Source organism: Pteropus vampyrus, unplaced genomic scaffold (assembly GCF_000151845.1).
Source record: "Pteropus vampyrus isolate Shadow unplaced genomic scaffold, Pvam_2.0 Scaffold54, whole genome shotgun sequence".
In the NCBI taxonomy this organism is placed as follows: Eukaryota; Metazoa; Chordata; class Mammalia; order Chiroptera; family Pteropodidae; genus Pteropus; species Pteropus vampyrus.
Window position 1 is genome coordinate 2,708,769 of NW_011888835.1, and position 22,659 is coordinate 2,731,427.

The window sequence follows — 22,659 nt, forward strand, 5'->3', positions numbered from 1 at the left end:
TAAGATTTCAATATTTTAAAATTTAGTACAGTTATGAAAAAAGGAAAAAAAATTTTACTTTCATCTTGATATTTCTTTTCTCTGGAGTCTATGAGATGTATCCTTGCCACTCTGTGCTATTTTTTGTTGTTTTGTTTATACCTTATATTCAACATTTGCTAGATCAAATTTTATGTCTTTATTGAGCATGACTCTTTTATAGATATTCAATCCTGGATAAGTATAGTGTTTTTATATTACAAGTGAAGTACTACACAAATCCATAACTGTGTTATAAAGTAAGAGAAAGGCACACAGTAGGATAACAATAGTCTTTGATGGAAAAAAAAAAAAAGGAATAAATTAGTAAGTTGTGCTTTGAAGGTATGTAATAAAAAGGGTTAGGAAGTAACATGATTTTCTGAAAAATCACAATATACACACACTTAGAGTGACAAATTAAAATTTATTTTAAAATCTAAACAAAAACTTTTATCCTGTGATGTAAATGTTTACGTGAGGTAAGGAGTTAAAATTATTTGAGAAAAACAAACTTTTAAAATAGTATCAGTTGAAAAGCTATAATATATTTGGCATTACTTTTATTGTTATAACCATTGAAAAGAGAGCAGCTAATGGAATTAGGAATTAGAATCTGCTTATATAATCCCTGCAAATCAAAATGTAAAATAAAATTAGTGAGAAAACTAAAGTCTGAAAAGTTTTAAGCCCATGGTGTTGGGTGGGTAAGCTTCTTAATGGTCACCACCACATGATGTTTTCAAAATCACATGTGGGCACATTCCCAAAATACGCCTTGCACAGGCACAGTCACAAAATAAATCAAGGTTAGCATCATGTTCTTGCACCCACTGCTATTCTACTCCTCCTGCCTGCACACCTGCACTCATATTAGCTATGAAAGAAGAAATACAATGAAGATAGCCCTATTTGTCTCTAATTTTTTAAAGTTTTGGTTATTTTAAAACTTCGATATTTTAATGTTGATAACAAATTAACTGTAAAAAAGGCCCCAAATGACTGTGACCCTGTGTTTAACAACAGCTATCGCAGAGGAATTGAAGTGGAGGTTTAAAGAGTTAAAGTCAAATCTACTTCAGAGTAGAAAAACATTCCAGAGGCATAGATGAACTGAACCTTGTGATATACAATGTTATAAATTATCCAAGGTGATCAGTTTGTTAAATAAATCTCACAATAATTTTTTAAAAGAATATTAAGAATATTTGAATAGGGCATTCTAGTTTAAAAAGAACTTACTTATATAACATCCCATTGATGTACTCCTGTATCAGTTACCAATGTTGTTTCTTCTTTCACCAAAGGAATAAAAATATGCAAGAGTAACCCATGAGGCACTTTGTGGGTGATATGTAAAGAGCAAAGATTAATATGCAAAACAACTACCTCACTATTTGTGACTTGCTCAATGTTTTATAGATTGGAAGGACAACTCAGATTGAACACTGACTACCACATTTGATATCTGTATCTTCAATCCTATATGGATATGCTGACAATTAATAATAAGTTATTGCATATGTTAGTAAAGCAAATTTGGCATTTAAAGTTGCTACTGTTATATTAAGCCTATAACATAAAATGAACCCAATTTTTCACATTCAGTTTATCAGCATTACAGTCCACTGAGAAAAGTTTCAAGTAGATTAGATTATACATAGGTGCATTCTAGCTATAACATTTTATCAAGCCACTTTTTATTAAAGTAAATCTGCTAAAACAAATATACCTCAAATATTTCATCATTTTTTATGTTCTTTTGCCTATTTAATGAATAAAGAGGGTCTAACTTTGAAGTTAGGCGTGTTTAACTTTTAAATGATTCTCATTTAGCATAAATAACTGCTATAAGGCAGTTCCTCTAATATGTATGTTATATAAATTGCATAATCCTAATTAAAATAAATTTGCAATTAATGTCTCTTCTTGCAGGAAAAATACCTTTTCTGTAAAAACAAAAAGGTAAAAAATTAAAAAAAAAAAAAACTTTCAGCAAATGTAATGCAAGCTTTGGTATCAGCTTTCTGATATACAAAACAGGAGTTAGAGAGTATAGAGTGACATGGAAATTACCAGATAACTTTTGAGGTTTATTTCACAGCTATAATATTCAGAAAGACCATAAGAATAGATACTGTAATAATGTACAAACAGCTATATAAAATATTATCAAGTGGTGTACGACTTAAAGAATAGCTCTGCAATTCTGAATTAGGTTATGGATTCTCTTAACTTTAAAAGAAAAATAAGTCCCAAGCATTCTACAGGGATGTGATATACAGTGAACAGTTCGATTTTTATTAATTTCTGCTAGGTATTACATTGTAACTGTTAGGGAAGACGTGGTCCTGTATCTACCATCTTTCTGCTATCTCTCCATCAATTTCTAAGTCAGTTGGAAACCATAATGCACAAAACTAGAGAAACACAAATAGAGTGGATCATACGGTGATTCTCATAAATCAGAGAAAAGTTCTACATAATGATTTCTACGCAAATAGAAATGAGTGAGCGGAGTGCTACCTTAATGTTATTAATTATGTTTGAGAAAATAAATGATAAAATTACATTATTTTATATATTTTTGAAGAATTCAAAATTCTGTCATGGTCAACTTGGTTCTCAGTATGTCAGCATTAGTGGGTTCCAAGAATATAAATGTTATACTAGTGAGGAGTTGGTTAAAGGCAGTTTTGCCCTCGGAGTAGAAAGTTTAGAGCTAAAGGAAATCTAAAAGACAACCCCACAGACAGCAGACAGGCACACAGACGTGCACGAAAGGGCAATGCGGAGACCTGTTATGAATCACTGAGATACAAGCTGAAGACTGTAAACTCTTAGAGATAAGGATAATATCTTATTCATCCTTTCATCTATACTCAGGGTCTAGCCCAGTGTCTGCTAGATAAGTACACAGGAGATATTTGCTGAGTACATGAGTAAAAGAAAAGCCTAGGATAAGGCATGATAGTTTAGATGCGGAACCTGGAGAGATTTGCTGACATTCTGCGGTGTACTTACAAATACCATATATATTGTTTATCTGGACTCAGACAACAGATGGAGAAATAGCTGGTTCATGCAACAGGTCTTACTAAAATACAAAATAAAAGTGCCATCATTCGTTTTTACCGATTTTTTTTTCTGCCTTTCCTTACAGGCTAAAATTGCAGTTCTCAAACTGTGCTGGGCACATCAGGTTGCTGCAGTGAACACACAGAGGCTGTAATGTACTTCAAATTTTTGAAGAAAACACAGACATCTATCATGCATTGTACAATCCACTAGCTTGAGATAATTTACAGTTTCAACATTAGATATACTTCTTTGAATAGCATCGTATCTTTGTGAGGCTGCATTTTCAGCAGCTGCTGTGATAAAAAGCAAGTACCACACCTTTCACTGTGGAATAGAAAATAAGATTGGTGACACCCAATCTGATTCCCAGGTTTGAGAACTGTGGTGCACGACAGCGCTAAATTGTTAAGAACATATAACCATAAGACAAAACTACTTAATAAATACAAGTGTTAAGTATTTCTTTGGGTCTGCAAAGTCATGGGAAAAAAAAAAAAAGACAAACTCTAAGGGCACTGTGATCCAAAACAACTGGGAACTTTTTGTGCTAAAACACTATACTCCATATTATGGCTCTATTTCTTTTTGTACAGCAGTGTACAACGTGAGGCTGGGGCCATCCACACAGCAATCCTGAGGGGGCGGGGTTACTTATTCAGACATACTGACCATACATCATATGTCTGAAGGTGAAGATCAACAAACTTAATTTTTATACTGAATTTTTTAGATGATCTCAATAAAGGAAGAGGCTTGAGAATCAACAACTTAGGGTTAGCTCAGGGCCAAGTAGGTCTAGCAATAAAGCAAGCACCTGGTCTGAATATATTTTAGAAACAATAGCTATTATTAGGTATCATGTGAAAAGCTCTACAGAGGTTACATATTGCTTTCTGGATAAAGTGTAAAAATCTTTGGGATGTAAAATAAGCATCACTCATGGTCTGGCCGCTTCCAACCTTTTCATTTTATCTTCCACAAGCTACACTCATCTCCATCATGGCAACCTACCTGACCCCCTACCACACATGTACCAATCCATCCTTACAGATTCCTACCTAGTCACCCTCTCACTGGTAGTTTTTTTGTTTTGTTTTGTTTTGTTTTCACTTTTTTAAAGTGTAAAATTTGCTGGGGTTTAGTGTATTCACAAATTAACACAAAATCACCACTATCTAATTTCAGAATATTTTTATCACCTCAAAATTAACTCTCCCATACCCATTAGCAGTCACTCTCCATTACCACCAGAGGAGGCCAGCCCTCCGGGATACAGCAGGGCACCCAGTGCATCCGCTGCACGTGGCTTCGGTCTCTGTCTTACAAATCTGTATCTCTTGCCTTGATCTCTTTCTCTAACCACCCGAATGTTTCACAGAAAGATCAGAAATTTGTGTCAAACTAAACTCACCTTTACCTTGAGAACCATTCCTCTTCCTTTATTTCTAATTTTAGTGCCTAGTACCACCATCTATTTAGTCATCCAAAACATAAATTCTATACTTATAAACATTTATTCATGAATCTATTAATTCAATATACAGTCATTGAGTGCTTATGTAAGAGTAACAACCTCAAATATCTTATAATCGAGGTCAAAATTTCAAAATTTCATTGCAAATAGGTAAGCATATGCTTGATTAAAACTATTTATATTCTAAAAGGATGTTTTTCATAAGTAACATGCATGCTTAACAAAACAGAGAGCTTGCTAGCCATGATTATTGCAATCTTTGATATATGTTAGGTAGCATGCAAAGAGGATGCAGAAGATCCAATATTGAAAAAAGTATATGAGACTATTCTCAAGGTGTTTATGGGTATATACAGGGAGACAAATAGAAAAAAAAATGTGCTAAAATATTTTAAGTGTGGACACTGCTATGAAAGAATAAAGGTAGACACCTAATAAAGACTAGTCGGGGGTGAAACTTGAGCTTAAAACTGGAGGTTGAGCAAAGAATGAAAACAAATAAATGAAGAATAAGAAGAAAGACATTCTAGGTAAGAAATACAGCATAAAAATTCCCATGAGTTACAAACATGATAGATTCTGGGAACCACAAGAGTAGAATACAGCAAGTCTATTTGGTCTGTGTGTATACGCACAGATGTGTATATAGAAGTTGAAAGTGGGAGTGGGAGAGATGAGAGATACAGGAATGGTGACATATGAGATTTAGAACAAAGTTGAGACTAAATCATAAAAAGCCTTTTTATGCTGTCTACATCTGGCAGACTCTATCTGAAACCTTTTAACAATTATCCCTTACTCCTTAAATAGAATCCTGACTTATTCGGGATATGAGTAGATGTTCTTGAGCTCTGTGCCATCTCTAGAGAAGACTCACATTAATTTAAAACAGTTATGTTGATCTCATTCCATTAGGCTAGTGATTATTTAAAGGTGCATATATCAACCATTTCTGCCTAATGAAATGAAAGTTGGCTAGAACTTTTCTTCCTGAACAAAAATATCAAATCTCAAAAAGAGAAAACTCTTTGCTATTAGTCTTTCTTCCTTCTTTAAAAGACTGATATCTGGAGCAAGAGTAATAGTAGCCACCTTGCCATCGTGAGACAATTGGCACAAGATTCACAACTAATATACTAAGAATTATGAAGAGAAAAAAGATTTAAAAAGATGGAAACAGGCTCAGGCTTTATTGTCATTGCCGAGTAGAGGAATATATTACAGAAAGTATTTCTTCTGGACGCCTTGTTATTTAAAGAAAATAAAGATTTATTTATAAAATTTCTTTTGAGCATTCCCTTACTTGCAATAATTTATCTAAAGGAATTCTTATGCCTATCTTATGATAAACCACTTTGCCTTTCTCTTTTTGTTTAAAATTACACAGCATTTGTGAAGTAAATTGTAAATCACTGTGCTATTAAGTCAATTGAAAATGTATCCCAATACCTTGTCTACTTGGCAATTTCCTCAAAGGGCTTTATCTGCTACCCCACTTTGTACTCTACATTCAGCAATACAAACTAGCACTGAATGTGCTGTGTGGTTTACAAAGCTCTGTGTCGGTACACATGCCTCACCCTTATCCTAAAATGTTCTAATTGCACATATAAAGTTTTATCTGTTGTTTTTTTTTTTCATACAATTGAAAAATCCTCCTCATCTTTGTGTCTATAGCAACTGGCATAATGCCTGGCACATTATAGGCATTCGGTAAATGTTCATTAAATTAAATGACTCTTGCAATGTCTATAGACCTAGTTCAGTTTTATAGTCCACCTTCTCTTTCTATATTTGCCTAAGTACTTTGGAAAAAGGAATGTAGGAAATGGATATACAGTAGAAAAAAACTACTTGAAACTTTTATCTACTATGAGATCTCTATATTCTAAAATACGTATTGATAAAAGCCTTTCCTATATACTATTGAAGAGTTGTTGAACTCATTATGTTAGCTACAATTATCTCAGTCTCCAAGGGTAGGCAAAAAAAATGTTTTTCTTTTTTAAATCACACATTATAAGCATGGGAAAAAATAGATAAGCAAGACAGGACAGGTCCTGTTCTCATTAAGCTTATATTTTAGTGGGAGAGACAAACTCTATCAGTGAGGGTCTAAGTGGAGAGCAGAAATCAAATTAAGCCTTTCCAAAGGAGGAAATTTAATACAAGATATTGGTTACAGTTAGGCAGTGAAAGAGCTGAGACACTTAGACAGTGTAGTACTCAGAGATTAGTGTAACTGGAACACAGGAGATAAATTTACTTGTTTTAAAAAAAACGTGACAATCTCATTGAGCCTACCATGTCCAGGGGCTACAGCCACCCACTGCAGAGAAAGGAAGTAAGCCCTGGATTCTCCCTGCTTTAATCTTTCAGTTTCCTGCTAGTATCTGTGAATGGTCAAAGTTAGCAAGAAGCCTAGAAAACCCAATCTGCAAGCTCATCCCCTAACTACTCCCCTAATGATAGCAGAGTAGAGAAAATAAAAAAAAATTGATTTGAGAGGAATCAGACCGAGGATCAGCACAAAGATATCAAACAAATGAATAAACAAATAGAATAGTATCAGATGACAAGTACTATGTAGAAATGACATCAGAGAGAGAGAATGAGAACTGGAAGCAGAAATGGCTCTTTGGAAAGGTTACATTTAATCTGATATCTTAATAACAATAAGACAGTTACTGATATAGGGATCTGCCAGAAAGGGCCTCAGGTGGGAATAAGCTAGACATGTTTCAAAAACAGAAAAGAGGCCAGGATATCTGGATCAGAGTGGGAGATAGGGAGAAGGATCCAAAATGAGCTCAGTGAGAAAGAAACAGAACAAGTTCTGGAAGAAACAGAATAGGTTCTGTAAAGATTCTTTTTAAGACTATAGGTTTTATTCGAAGTTCAAGGAGGAAGTCATTGGTGGAGTTTAAGCAGAGAAGTAATATGATGTAATCTGTCGTCAAAAGATCACTCTGACTGCTGTATGGTGTTGTATGCATCATAGATGACAATGGTAGTAGAGAGATCATTTAGGGCTGTATTAATGGTTCAAGGGAGAGATAGATGATAGTGGCTTGAATTAGGAAGGTTTTAATTGAAATGGAGAATGCTGGATATATTTCTGTATCTTTGGAAATAGAATCAAGAGAACTTTCTAATAATTTTGATATGGAGGAGTGCAATTAAGAGTGGTTAATTCTACAAAGAGCTTTTTATAAGGAAAACACTAATTTAAACTACAACACCTGTAAATCCTCTCCTTCTGTTTCTATATTTGGTTTATCAGTGATTTGTTAGGTTTTTTTATTTTTACTCATACCCCAAATCTCTTATGTTATCTATCTCCTTTAAACTAAAAACACTGTCATTACTTAAACATCTCTTATTGTTTTATTTCCTATTTTTTCTCTTATCACTACAAGCCAACTCATATTACATAACTAAAGTTATATCACTTCTTCTACTTTGTTCCATTCACATGGTATTTCCATCTTAATAAGGGTATTTTCTTTAATGAAAATAACATATACTTAATAAAGCTGAGTGTTTTTCTATGGAAAGTTAGAGAATACTAAATCTGAGTAACTGTTTAAATGTAGCATGAGAAAATTTGACAGATCTGACATATGAATTCGTTTTCCTTATTATTGACGGTCACACTAAAAGAGACCCTTAATATTTATTGTTATTATAACTTATTTTTTCAAAAAATTGTTATTTAATAATGTATGGCATAAAACAAAATAAATAATCTCATTTTTTTTTCAGATTTGGAATTACTCTTAGTATAAGCAAAGTATCCCCACATTACACAAGTGGAAAGATTTGCTTTATCTATAGTTTTATTCATCAAAAACCATTTCTTAAATGCAACAGTTTAATATAATTCTGAACAAATATATTTTAAACTTTATTACAATGAAAGTTTCCATAATTTGAATTATTTGTAGCCTCAAACTGTTCCTTAAATCACCTTTGCTTATTATTTTTATCATAACATTTCAATAACAACTTGCTTTTCCCCTCCAGTAATGAAGAGACCATGAATATAAAGTAGTCAAGTGTATATAAAGTGCTAATCTCCTCAGAAAATATGGAGAGTACTAAGTTTTATTTTGCATGTTATTTTGTAGACTGCCTATGTTGCTTATTTTCACAAGTCACATTTCTTAAACATCCTATCACCTTAGATAACATAATTAGAATAATTTTCAAAAACTAATTCCCACTATTTCTTCAATATAGTTATGCAACTTAAAAGTTATTTATTTATTTATTTATTTAAAATAAGGGCTAGTTTTAATATGGCACTATTGTCTTGAACAGTCTAGGATTCAAGCAACAACAGAACATTTATGCTTTCATTACTCTTTGTTTTCAGGTAAAGTAATACATCTTTTAAAGAACCTTCTCAGGTCAGAAATAGCTTTCTATATGGATAATAACAGTCAGATAAGTATTAATTGCACTGGTTAAAATATAACAGAAGAGAAAGGTTGTAGTGCAGGTTTACTTAAATTCAACTCAGGAAGCTTTTCTTAAGCATCTAAAGTGTTTCTGGCTTATCGATTGAAAAATAAAATGATGCCATCTGCCTTCAAGAAATAGAATATTTTTCTGCATCTATTGATATGATCATGTGATTTTTATCCTTTGTTTATGTGGTGTATCATACGTGTATGTTGTATATTTGTGTATGTTGAACCATCCTTGCACCCCTAGAATGAACCCCACTTGATTGTGATGTATAATCTTTTAAATGTGTTGTATTTGATTTGCTAGTATTTTGTTTAGGATTTTTGCATCTATTGGTCTGTAGTTTTCATTTTTTGTGTTATCCTTACCAGGTTTTGACATCAGGGTCTCCTAAATGAGTTAGGAATTATTGTCTCTTCTCCATTTCTTTGGAAAAAATAATTCATTTTGCAATTGCAACAAAAATAATAAAGTACCTAGGAATAAACTTAAAAAAACATATGAAAACTACAAGACATTATTAAAAAAAATTGAGACACACAGAAATGGAAAGATACCCCATGTTCATGAATTGAAAGAATCAACATAGTTAACAGGGTCATATTATCCAGAGCAATACAGAGATTTAATGCAATTCCCATCAAAACCCCAATGGCATTTTTTTAACTAATTTCCCATTTGACCCAAGAATACTAGCTGGCAATGCTTACAGCTGCAGCATAACTTGTAAATTACAGTCCTAACCTTACCCCCAAAGTTTGTCACAAGATTTCTCGCTTTTATTGTTATTTTCGCATCACTCTAGTATACTGATAGTCTTTGAAAATAAATGACAACATTCTATTTAAAACGTTCGTTTTTAGTAGGGGTATTTGCATTTACAAAATATAGTAATTCTCAGTCACTGAAATGTCTGAGAAAATCCTAGAAAACATAGTATTCTTATGCATGATGTTAAATGAACACTGGTAGTGAGCTGCACTTTTTCTTTTCCTAAATGGGAAAAGAGTTAAAGAAATAGAACAGAAAAGCACAAGATTTGTACGCAATCACAAAAGATCCCAAATAGCCAAAGCAATCCTGAGAAAAAAGAAAGGCTGACGGTATCACACTGCCGATTTCAAATTAAACTACAAAGTGACAATAACCAAAATAGCACGGTATTGGCAGAAAAACAGATACACAGACCAATGGAACAGAATTGAGAGCCCAGAAATAAACCCAAATATTTATGCACAAATAACTGTCAACATAGGAGGCAATAATATAATATGGGGAAAAGAAAACATCTTCAATAAATTAGAAAGCCACATGGAAAAGAATGAAACTAGACTGCTATCTGTAACCATACACAAAAATTAACTCAAAATGGATCAAAGACCTAAACATAAGACCTGAAACAATAAATCGAATAAAAGAAAATATAGGTACTAAACTCATTTTTGAGAGGATTTTATGAATTTGACTTCAAAGGAAAGGGAAGTAAAAACAAAAATAAATGAATGGGACTATATCAAACTAAAAATCTTCTTCACGGCAAAAGAAATCATCAACAAAACCAACTCTGCATAAGAATTCTGGAACCTGAGCTTTCCTAGACATTTGGTTATAATTTTTAGAGACATTTAAATTTTTAATTTATTTTTCAAAACTGAAATTGCTGGCAGCTTCTATTATCTCTTTGGCAGCATTTCTCCCTTTTATGCTCCATAGGCACTTCAAATTAGAAATAAAGCTTTCAAGATTTCAAAACACAGCTGCTGGGATTCTCACCTTGGAGATTAGAGGACAAAATGGTAAGCAAAATATAGCAAGTCCCATAAGATACCTTACTTCTCTAAATTTTTTCTTATATATTTTCTCAGTGATTATAAAAAATATTGATTATTTACATAGAAGAATGCTTTTGTTTTAGCAACCGCTGCCTATAACTCATTTAGTAATATAATGAGTTTGAAGGACTGCTATAAGGTCAGACGACCAGAGAAATTAATGGAAAAATGCTGAAGCTATAGTTTTGCTGTTTTCATCAATTCAATTCATTACATTTATGGAACTCCTCTTATCAGGAATACAGAAATATAAATAATCATATTTCTGATTCCAATAACATCATACTTAGAAAAGTTTCTAAAAGACAACGAAACCATTTATAATCGTGGGGCAGAGACTGGTACTTCAATCTAACAACCAGTCTTGCTTCCAGGTGTGGGGGAGTTGATTAAAGAGACAGTATTCTGTCCTCATCATTTAAAATTTTTCAATAGTATCAATACCCCTCAATCTCTTTTAAAGGGCTTTCTTTTCTTGCTTCACTCACTCCTATTCTATCACCACTCATGACCATGGTTTGCTAGCTCCTCGTAAGATAGATCTTTGCGACTATGTCATAGAAACTCTTGTCTTACTATGTAGTATAATTAATGTCATCTGCTCATGTTGCTTTAATATTTTTTATGATATCTAATACTGATGATTCCTGACTATCTCTGAACTTCAAATATGTTCAACTACAAACTTAATACCGACTTGAAAATCTCTAAGTTACTGGAAGTTTACAATCTCAAAACCAAACTCTTGATTTTTCTCTTCAAACCACTAGAGTTCCACCCAATTAAATATTATCATTTACTCCATTCTAATGATGTTCAAGCCCAAAAAATTAGGTATCATCCCTTATTTTTTTCTTACTTTCCACATTAAGTTATTGGATATTGAGAATTTTATCTTCAAAAGATATCTTGAATCTGTCTAGTTTACTGTCGTTATCATAGTCCAAGTCTCCACCAGCTACAGCTAGACTCCTAAAGTAGTCTTCTAACTAAAACTTATTTTCTTCAATCCATCTACCTAAAATATAAAGCATGATCTACCGAAAATATAAAGTGAACCAAATCACTCTCTTTCGACTCTTTGCAGCTTCCCATAATAGGTAGGTGACCTAAATGAGTGAAGTAGCTTAGGGGTAACCATGGTGAACCAGAAAAGAGCTTGCTCAGCTTATAGGAAGCAGCTGTTTATTAGTTCCAGCAGATGTTGCCATGATGGTACATTCGTTTCAGTTGCCAAGTCTAAGGAAATAAAAAAAATTGTGTGTGTGTGTGTGTGTGTGTGTGTGTGTGTGTGTGTGTGTGTGTGAAATTTCCTGATCTTTAAATGTTCGTTCCCACATTTTAAAAACACTGAGTGCTTAACATAAAACATATCTTCAATTCATATTAGGCTGAATCATTGCCAATTTTCTCCTTTTGCAGAAGAAATATGGTTTCCCCTTATCTCTGCAACTTCATTGTTTTTCTCCCACTTACATTCTATAATTTAGATTCACTTTATTTTTCTTCCTCAATGTGAAGTTCTTCCTTCTCTGTAGGCTAGATGCATAAAATTTTCCCAATATCAACAAGAGTGGGGCCTTGTTAAATTGGGTGGGCTTCCACCTGGATGGTTTTATTTTCTCTCACAGAAACTTATTTTTCAATTTTATTTTTTTGACTTTAAAGTACTTTTCTAAATTTGTTATTACATCTGCCTGTGCTCATTTAATTGCTTATTTTCTTTCCTGCTATTAAATCCTAAGAGCTATGGGATGTATGTACTACGTCTGCTTTTGTGTGCTTTATCTATTCCTAGTATAAGGTCAGGCATATAATGGGCAAGAAATATATGTAGATAATGAATGTATAAATGTTCTCTGAATTTCTCTTCCTGTCTATACTAGATTCTAATAATCCCTTAGAACTTAGTTCAATGTTAGCCTTCTGTGACCCTTATCTCCTAGACCCCCAAAATACCATACCTCCTCTGTGCTTCCATAACATTTCATACATTCTTAAATTATAATGACTATATTATATCTTAGTTTGATGGTGAGCTTCTTGATGCCTAACATCGATCCTGGTACTTGAAACCTGATGGAAAGATGATCTTAAGATTTAAAATGCACTACACTTGATGGTAATTAAACTCACTGTATTACTTTTATATTAAGTCTATTTCCAATACACCATGTATTTTTACAAACAGTGGGGTCAAGTAAATATTAATAGTAATAGTAATCATTTTATATATATTATAATAGCAGGTAGCAATGAGTACTTATTTTGTCTCAAGCTTTATGATTACTAACATGCATACATTAATCTCATTTAATCGTGCCCTAAAATTTTATGGGATAAATATTTTTAATCTCATTTGTAAATCTGAGAAAATAAACTTGGTGAAAAGATAGTTTATGGCAAGGATGGGATTTGAATGAAATTTGACTTCAAAGCACAATGTAATATAGTGATTAAAAGATCAGGTTTTAGATTTAGGATGTAATGAGTTCAAATCCAATTCAATCAAATTATCTGCTTGATAAGCAGAACTTCAGTTTCCTCATTCATAAAGTGGTGATAAAATAATAAATACCTAATGGAATTTCATAATAAATAAAGAAGCCATGTCAATTGCTTACCTCTTTGGAGCTTATGAATTATCATTTTTAATTATGGAGGCTGAAAGATTTAGGTGAGTTTTAATAAAGTTGCTTAGTATTATTTAGTATTTTATAAAATTTTTAAGTATCTTTAATTTTTAAATGCAATAATTAGAGGACTACTGAAAATTCAGTATTTTAAAAATACTATTTAATAGCTCTGTAAAATAATGGCTACCAGAGTTTACTACATACACTCTCTAGGATATTAGTAAACTTAATTTAAAATTAATAAAATACTATTTTAAGACAAAGATGAAGCATATTCAAGTTAGGTTTACTTCTAGAAATATGTATAAAATGCTTATATGACATTTGCAGGAAGCTTTCACAGATAGTATCTGATCTGAAACTCGTCATTGCATATGACAAATGTGATTTACATGTTACAGAAGAGGAATACGGGCAGAAAGAATTGAGTGACTTATCCAAGATTGAACAACTAATAAGCAGTAAAATTCTAATTTAAACACATGTCGTTCAAATCCAACTCCTGTTTTTTTCCCACTAAGTACATGATCAAAAAGTAATAATTTAAACTCCAAAAAGTATCCTTAAAAAGTTGATGTTATTTACCACATTAAATTAATAAAATATTATTAGTAGTAACATATCAATGAAATCTACCTGTTACAGTTGTAATACACCATGTATTTATCTCCATGTTATCATTTTTAGAATTTAAATTAAAATAAACTTTAACTAAATAAATAATGAAATAAATAATTTAAAATATTACCTAAAATCTGATCCAACTCTCTTCCCATTTTCTGGTTCACCTGGATCTGGACATAAATTGGAAGCTGTTTTAATACCTCCCTCATTTACTGTAACAACAGAAAAAAGAAAAAAAAAGGAATCAAAACGTATAATTAGAAAATTACAGATATTAATTTTAAAATTTACATAAATACATTATTGTATTTTTTATTATAATCACTAGTTTAAATACAGAATTTGATAACCCAAAACAAGATAGAAAATATTTTTTTTCCATTTATAGATCTATAAAAATTAAATTTGGTATTCACATTCAATGACATACTATTCTGAATATTAACACACCAACAGTTAAAACTTTATTTTTAATTACTATCAAGTTGTGAAATCTCTGGAAATGCATTCCCAGGGTATCAGTGCCACAGTCTCCGTTAATTATTGGCAGTAAAGATATCACCACCAGTTACAACAGTGTTATTGGGTCCTGTTATTTTTAAAGTTGTAATAGAAAAATAAGACCCTATGAAAAAAAGTTTAAAGTTATTAGCATTTCTTATATGGTACATAACAAAGCAATTTAGTCTGTCAATGTCAAAATAAAAGTATTTACCAAGTACCTTCTTGAATTATGATATGATATTGAAAACCTAAATAATGGCTTTACCCGTTAGCAATATCCATGACTATGTTTAACTTAGCCAGGGTATATATTTTATTTTTATTTTTTTTCCAGAACATTCTGTTAATCAAAGATTAATTAATATGTTCAGTGAATATGATCACATTGGATAAATTCCCAAGATAAATTTTTTAATGGGAAGATTATTAAACCAGATAATTCTGAAATATGTGAAACTGTTTCATAAATTCAATTTTATAGTAAACTGGAGAATAACTTCTATTTTGCTCTTCATCGACTTATCTACTCCTTTTAAGAAAAAAAACAGTACCTAAGTAGAGACTTCAGAATGAAAAAATATAAATCTTGTAATGGTTCTCGTCTTACAATGTGCATTAGAATCACCTTTGGGGCTTCCTTTTAAAGAATAGCGATACCTACTTCTACTTCCAGATATTCTAATGCATTTACTCTGGGGTAGAACCCCAGGTATAGGGGTTTTTTTTGTTTGTTTGTTTTTTTAATAATCCTTAAGGTAGAGTCAGTGGTAGAGTCAATGTTGAGAACCAATGAGTCTTTGCATCATTTAGTTCAGAGTGATTTATCAGATAGCAAGACAACGGTCAGATGATGACCCAGCAGTCATGGCTCTGGTAAAGATGTCATATTTTCAATTAGATATGAAATTTTACATTTGTGTTCTTCATTCTATAAAACTCACTTTCCTAAATATCCCCAACAAAACTCTTATTGCCAACTTTATTATATATTCGCTAGTCTATGTAGGGCATGTGACATTTTTCCTTTTCTTGTTCTGTTGACTTGGTATTTAAATTCTCTTTATCTTTTTTTTTTTTTTTGGCTATTCTTTTACTTTTGCTGATATAACATGTAGTGGACAAATTCAAAGGCAATGGCCCACAGTTATCCATATTTTATACTTTCATTATGGCTTAAAAATTTACTTAAAAAATTAATCCAATGTTAATGACTTCCAGTCTATGGTTTGTCATCTTTTCCAAGTTCCTTTCTTGCTCTATCAATGACTTACTAGATAAACCACCAAAATTCCCACTGTCATCTCATGTGCAGGCTCAAACCAAACCTATTTACTGATGCTTTTGTGACTTTATTATCCTTCATTTCCAAACCATCTTGAGTACTAGAGGATAAACTTCCTTAAACATAGTTTGTATTACTGTTCAAGTTCCTAGGATTCAACTGTATTTCCAACTAGTCACAAAGATGCATCCATAACTCAAATCCAACAAGATTCTTCTTCATTCTGTAGTTTTACTGGTCACCCATGTTCATCCTATGCTTTATGTTTTCTCCATGTCTCTGTGCTTTCTCTTCCCATTTAGCTATCAAAATCCTATCTAATTTTCAAGATTCAAGTCTCGCAGGTTTGCAAAATACAATCTTTCATTTATCCCAGATTATTTTAATCCTCTTTTTTACATAACATTTATACTTAAATTTTAAATTATATTGTCATATTATAAAAGAGCAGTTTCACATTTCTTAGTCATATACACAAAGATATTATATCCCTGATAAAGATAAGGGAAAAACTAATAATTAGTTTAATAAGTCTACAATGCCTCAATAGGAGTTAATATCTTCAGTAAATATATCCTAGTTGTTTTATTAAAAACAATACCTGTATATTGTTTTAATGAATCATATATTTTCTGTTGGAAGCACTCCCTTTCCTATCTTTAAATGGCTTTTTGTAAATACTCTAGTATACCTTATTAAAATGTGACTTTTTGAACATCGAATAGAGATGAAGAAAAGGAGTGGCATGACCTATATTTACCTACTTTATTATATTAAAATGTATAGTGCAGATTATAAGTTAATACAGAAGTGGTCTGGGTATATATTATTGGAAAATAAAAATATTTATTGCCTTGAAAAGTAAGCCTAGGTTAATATGAATTTTTATAATAGCTAATACCTACATAGTACTAACTACTTGTCAGGAACTATTCTACATCTATTTACATGTATCAACTCATTTAATCTTCACAACAATTTTAAGGGTAGATATTAATATTATACATTTCCTACAGGTGAAGCAACTGAGGTATGAAGAGGTTAAAAATATTTCCAAAGTCATATTGTCAGTTAATGCCTAAGTCTAGGTTTAAACCTTGGCAGACTGATTTAAAAAGTTCTGCTCTTAACCCCTGAGCCCTACATCTTGTCCAAAAAGGTCAGCAAAACAAAATGGCATTGCTAATTAAAATTCAAAACATTTTTCCGAACATTTCATTTAAAAATGCATAGCATATTTATGACTTTCACCATTTTTACTTAATACTGGTTCTAATGATTTTAATTGTCAATTATCTTTTCTACTTGGAAGCTTTCCTTAAACCACTGCTTTTGGAATTTGGCAATATGGGAAAGACACACTGATTTAAAATGTACAGATAACAGGAGACCTTCTACATGATATGCGTATTTAATGTTCTTTCATTAAAAACATTTAAAATAAAAAATAAAAAACAAAGTATATGATCTGTTACTTCTTTGGTATTTAGATATTTCATAATTGCTCATAACTAGTGATGGCAAGACATTCAGATGAAGTTAGAATTCATTTAATTAGCTGCTTTCACTACATACTGTCATTAAAGCAACTGGACAGATTTATCACTTTTACCTCTTTTAATGAGAATAGTAACTTGCAGAGCAGTAAGGACATGAGTGTACTTTACAGTTTAATTACATGCACAGGCTGCTGCTCCTTGAAGAGAGTATCACTATGAGAACAACCTTTGGTTGTGACTTTTAAGGATATTATTATTATTATTATTATTATATTAATTATTAACAGAACATGAGTCCTTTTCCCCATATATTAGCAGAAAAAAGAGAGAAGGATAGCATAGGGTTTTGAAAATTGAATGAACTGTCATTTCTTATAACACTGAAGTGTCTTTAGTACATGTATTTATAAAATATGCTACAGGAATCTTAATTTACCATATTATTATATGTTCTAGCTTGAAAATACTATACAATTATTAGTCAACATCAAAATGCAATATTTTTATTACAAGCAAGTTATCTGAGTCTTCTGATGTTATTTAGTGCATAATCTACCCTAAAAAATAAAAATAAGTAAATTCTGACTAAAAGTCATCTCCACATTGTTTCATCCAGCTACTTACATTGCTACCTTTCTTGGATTTTTTTATATTAGATTTTAATTTTTATACAACCTTAAAAAATATAGTGCTTCTGGATATTGTTCTGAATTCAAATATCATGGATATTGACAGAATGTTATTTTATACTAACTTTACATTCCACACAAAGTTGCCTCTTTGAGCTTCCCAATAAAATGCTGGGTCCTTGCCAGCTGAGACTGTACTTTATTCACTCTTTATCTTCATAGTATAGCTTGGTGCTGCCATAGAGAAGTAGCTCTAAGAGAATTGTGGAATGAATGGATAATGTAAATGAATGAAAGCATGGATCTGAATAAGAAGAAATTAATAAGTTATAGGAAGCTCACACTTTCTTAGTAATTATACCTTAATATTCTAGAAGAGCCCAGCAGAAAAGTTGGCAAGACTTCTGGGTAACTAAATTCAACATTTTAAAATATACAAATTTGTTTTTATTTTTTACATTTTTTAAAATTTTATTGTATTAGTTTCAAGTATACAGTATATTGGTTAGACATTTATATAATTAATAAAACAATCTCCCCTAATTACTCTTTCTCTCCTCTGGCTCTCCACTTAGCTATTACATTAATGCTAACTGCATTCCCTATACCATGCTCTCCATCCCTGTGACCATCTATTAACTACTAATTTGTACTTTTTTAACCCTTCACCCCATTCTCCTAGGCCCCTAATACCCTCCCCTCTGGCCCTCACCAGAGTCTTCTATATTTGTGAGTCTGTTTTTGATTAGTTTGTTCTTTTCATTCCTTAGATTCCACATATAAGTGAATTCATATGGTATTTATCTTTCTCTGTCTGAGTTATTTCACTCAGCATAATAACCTCTACGGCTATCCATGTCATTGCAAATGTTAGGATTTCATTTTTGTAATGGCTGAGTAATATTCCATTGTATATATGAACCATAACTTCTTTACCAATCTATTTTTTTCCTTCCTTGGCAAACTTACTCTTTTTGATGAAGAACATAAATGGATAGGTAGAAACTATTTTAATTTCAAGTATTAAAGTTGGGGGAAAAAAACTCAGAATTTTCTATTTAAACAATCAAAGGCTCTGCATGAAGACTACCTGCAGCTTCCTGAATCCCTTAATTTGTTTCTTAGTTATAACTTTAAAAGTGTTATTGTAGGAAGATACGCTTTGACAATGCATAGTTCATGTACTCCATGCTTAAGCTCACTTTTGGCAGTTACAGTAATAGAATTGATTGCTTTTACAAAGACCACCAACTTAAATATATTTTTTCATTTTTTTTTTCATCTGAAAGATTAGTGTCACATACAAATTCTCTCCTTCTAAAATTATTTGGCCCTGTTCAACAAATGATATCAAGGAGGTGAAGATCCAAATGCTTACTTGATAACAGATACACAATAATGATAAAAATTAAAACAATATAACAAGAATACTTCTCATCTCTAACATAAAATGTAATGGATAAATGTAAAATTTGTTTTAATATTATTAAGTAAATTAACATTTTGTTTTTGCATTGCAATTAACTTTTTTTGGCCTATTAACTTTCTCCACAATTTTAGAACAAACATTCTTTAAATAAAATTTGTTTTTTTAAACACAGGTTTTTCCCCAGATGCATTGTTATGTCTGCTTCCTTTCTTGATCACTCTCATAATCCCTGCACAAAAACAATAAAAATAATATATATGCCCACTAGGCAATATACCAAGTATAGAGAATTACATACATCTTGAAACCTTAATAAATCTTACCTATTTTAGTATAAGTAGCTGGAATTTCCCAGGACATTTAAAGTATGAAGCATGCAACATATAAAATAACAGTATAGCCAAAATGGGGAAAGGATGAAACAGTCATAGTTTATAATTCCACTTAGAATTGCAAATAAATATATTGGCCGGAAAAAAAATTAGAAATAAAGGTAGTGAACCTAATATTTAAGTCTTCAATCAGTCAACTTTTATTTCATGTTAACATAATGGAATTTGATGTCATAATAATTTCATCTTTTTCTGTTTATATTTTCTTTTGTAGGAAAAATATCTTTCCAAGATGTATTAAATAATTAATATTAGAAAAATACTATAGCACTATTTGTTTTCCCTAAAAATTGATATATCAACTTTAAAAATGTTTATATCAATCTTGAAAATGTGTTTTTAACTCAAAAAATATTACAAGAAATTATTATACAGTTAAATACTTTAAAATAGACTGTTTAGTGCTTTTCAATTTGATCAAAAATTTCCAATTGATATTGCTATTTTGGGTTTAGTATTCCCATATCTAACATCACATTTTAAAATTATGATACTAAATATTTTATAACATACAGGCTCCAAATTTGTTTCTTGATAATTGATATAATTGTTCTAATTGTGTCATTTACTGTTATATATACCAGTCAACAAATATTTAGGTGAAACACTTTTCTGATATAACTATAATGAATGATTTTTGTTAAAGAAATCGTTATGAACTCATTTCATCAGTTGATTTGAAAATGAATAAAAATAATAATGCTAAAATATGCACTCCTGTTAAAAATAACACATTATTTACAATAATCTACTATCAATATGTCATTTTAAAAGTCAGATATCGCATCATGAGTGGCTTCTTTCAAAATTTATATGTATCTGCATGAACAGCAGGGCAGGAATTTCCACAAGCTGCTATTGACTTATACTACAAAACTGCATACCCGCCAAAAATTTTTATTTTATGTTAATTTATGGTAATACACATGAATGCACGTCCAGTGATTCTTAATCAGATTCATGGATGAACTTTATAATTACTTCACAAAAGACTACTGACTTAAAGGTTTGGATGTTATAACTCAAGTTAAGAATATCTTTTTTCCTTAAATGAAAAATTGCTATTAAAAGAATTTTTCCTTAGGAAAATAATTATGTTGAAATTTAGATATGTTCAAACAAAAATCCTAAGAGAAATCACTAATTTAAGGAATTTCACTCATTTTTTTTAACTCACATCTTAGAATTACAATATTAGGATGTTCTCAACATTGCAGATCAAAAGAGATTTTTTACATTTTAAATTAATCTGATCTTAGGAGTTTACCATATTAACCCATTAATTCAATATACATTTAAATACAAGAAAATGTTGAATAATAATCATGCATGTTATATAGATATTAATGCAGTTAATTTGATAAATATACAAATAGTTTTATAAAACACACACAAACACACAGACATTACAAACTTCACTCTTGCACTAGAGAAAGTAACGAAAAAGGAGTACACTCACAGATAGAAAACTTGTTGCTGTTGTCTTTCCCTGGAAACAATTTAAATCCTCTAGATTTAAAATCTATGGCCTTTTTCACTAGTTAAGAAAACAAACAAAAACATGTATCAGGATATACAATTTTAAAATAAAATTCAAGTTAACAAATTTTGTTAGCATGGATTTACTCAAGTTAAAGAAACTGCTTTCTTAACCTGATATAGATTACCCAGAAGAAAATTTAAAAAGAAAAATTAGCAATATAATTACTAAGTAAAATGCCGAGCAGTAAAGAAGGATTTTAGTGTTGTAGAGGGAGAATCCTGCATATATGTATAGGTATTTTTAAATTCTATCCAAGTTTTTATATGAGAGTAAAGAATTAACACTTTATCATAAACCCATTTGAATTAATCAAATGTTATGAAATAAATTAAACTACAAAAATTAAAATATTAAGACATAAAAGTAGAAAGAATTTAATGAACTTGGTCTTTAAAATAAACTAATGTATTTTTCAGTTAATTCAGCATAATTGAAATACCAGGACATGTTTAATAAAATGGAATAACTGGAAAAATTAAAATACATTTTAGCATTTCTGTTAATCTTTTCTTTCATAGTCATTGCTTTTGACAATTTGATTGATGTCAGTCCATAGTGAATAAAATTTATGAAAGTGAATTACAACTATTTGGAGTTCATTTAAAATATATTGCTACTACTTTTGAGATGTTGATATCAGAAATCAAAATCATTCGATACTGGCATAATTCACTGTGTACTATATTAAAACAGATATGACTGGATTTGCCTAAAAATAATAAATTCAATAAAGTAACTTGAAACATTTTAAAACCATTTTTTCAATTATTCTAGATGAAGAAAAAAATCATTTCCTTTTTAATATAAATTATTTGATTCACTACAATTGCTATCTCATTTTTAAAAGCAATAAACAATAGTTCAGAAGACTATTTAAATTTTTAATGACATCAAGTGAAATAAAGAAAATCTACTTAATTGAAACTTCGCTAATTAAAAAAAGTTATGCAATCTGATCTAATAACATATTTAAATTTCAATTATTTTCTTTCAAAAAACCAGCATGAACCAGAATGCAAGGGATATAATTAACTCCTCAATTATAATTTGAAATTTTACATATTGCTTTTTATGAGGTTTAAAGGTAGGGATGATAGGCTGAAACAGTAGGTTGAAACAATTAGGTTTTATTCATGTCATAAATTTTAAAAAAGCAAAACTGCTTTTTTGTTAGTTTAAGATGATCGTTTTACTGTGACTTGCCATTTTACCCAATTATGGATATTCAAATTATGGATATTTT

At 30.8% G+C, this 22,659-nt stretch overlaps 1 protein-coding gene across 1 annotated transcript in view; it reads right to left on the minus strand.

Moving 5' to 3' along the window:
• The window catches only part of CSMD3 (CUB and Sushi multiple domains 3), a 1,080,109-nt gene that overhangs the window by 632,701 nt on the left and 424,749 nt on the right, over positions 1-22,659 (minus strand). The window contains 1 exon segment of the mRNA XM_011360386.2: positions 14,263-14,350. Within this exon segment, the coding sequence (XP_011358688.1) occupies positions 14,263-14,350 (88 nt within the window).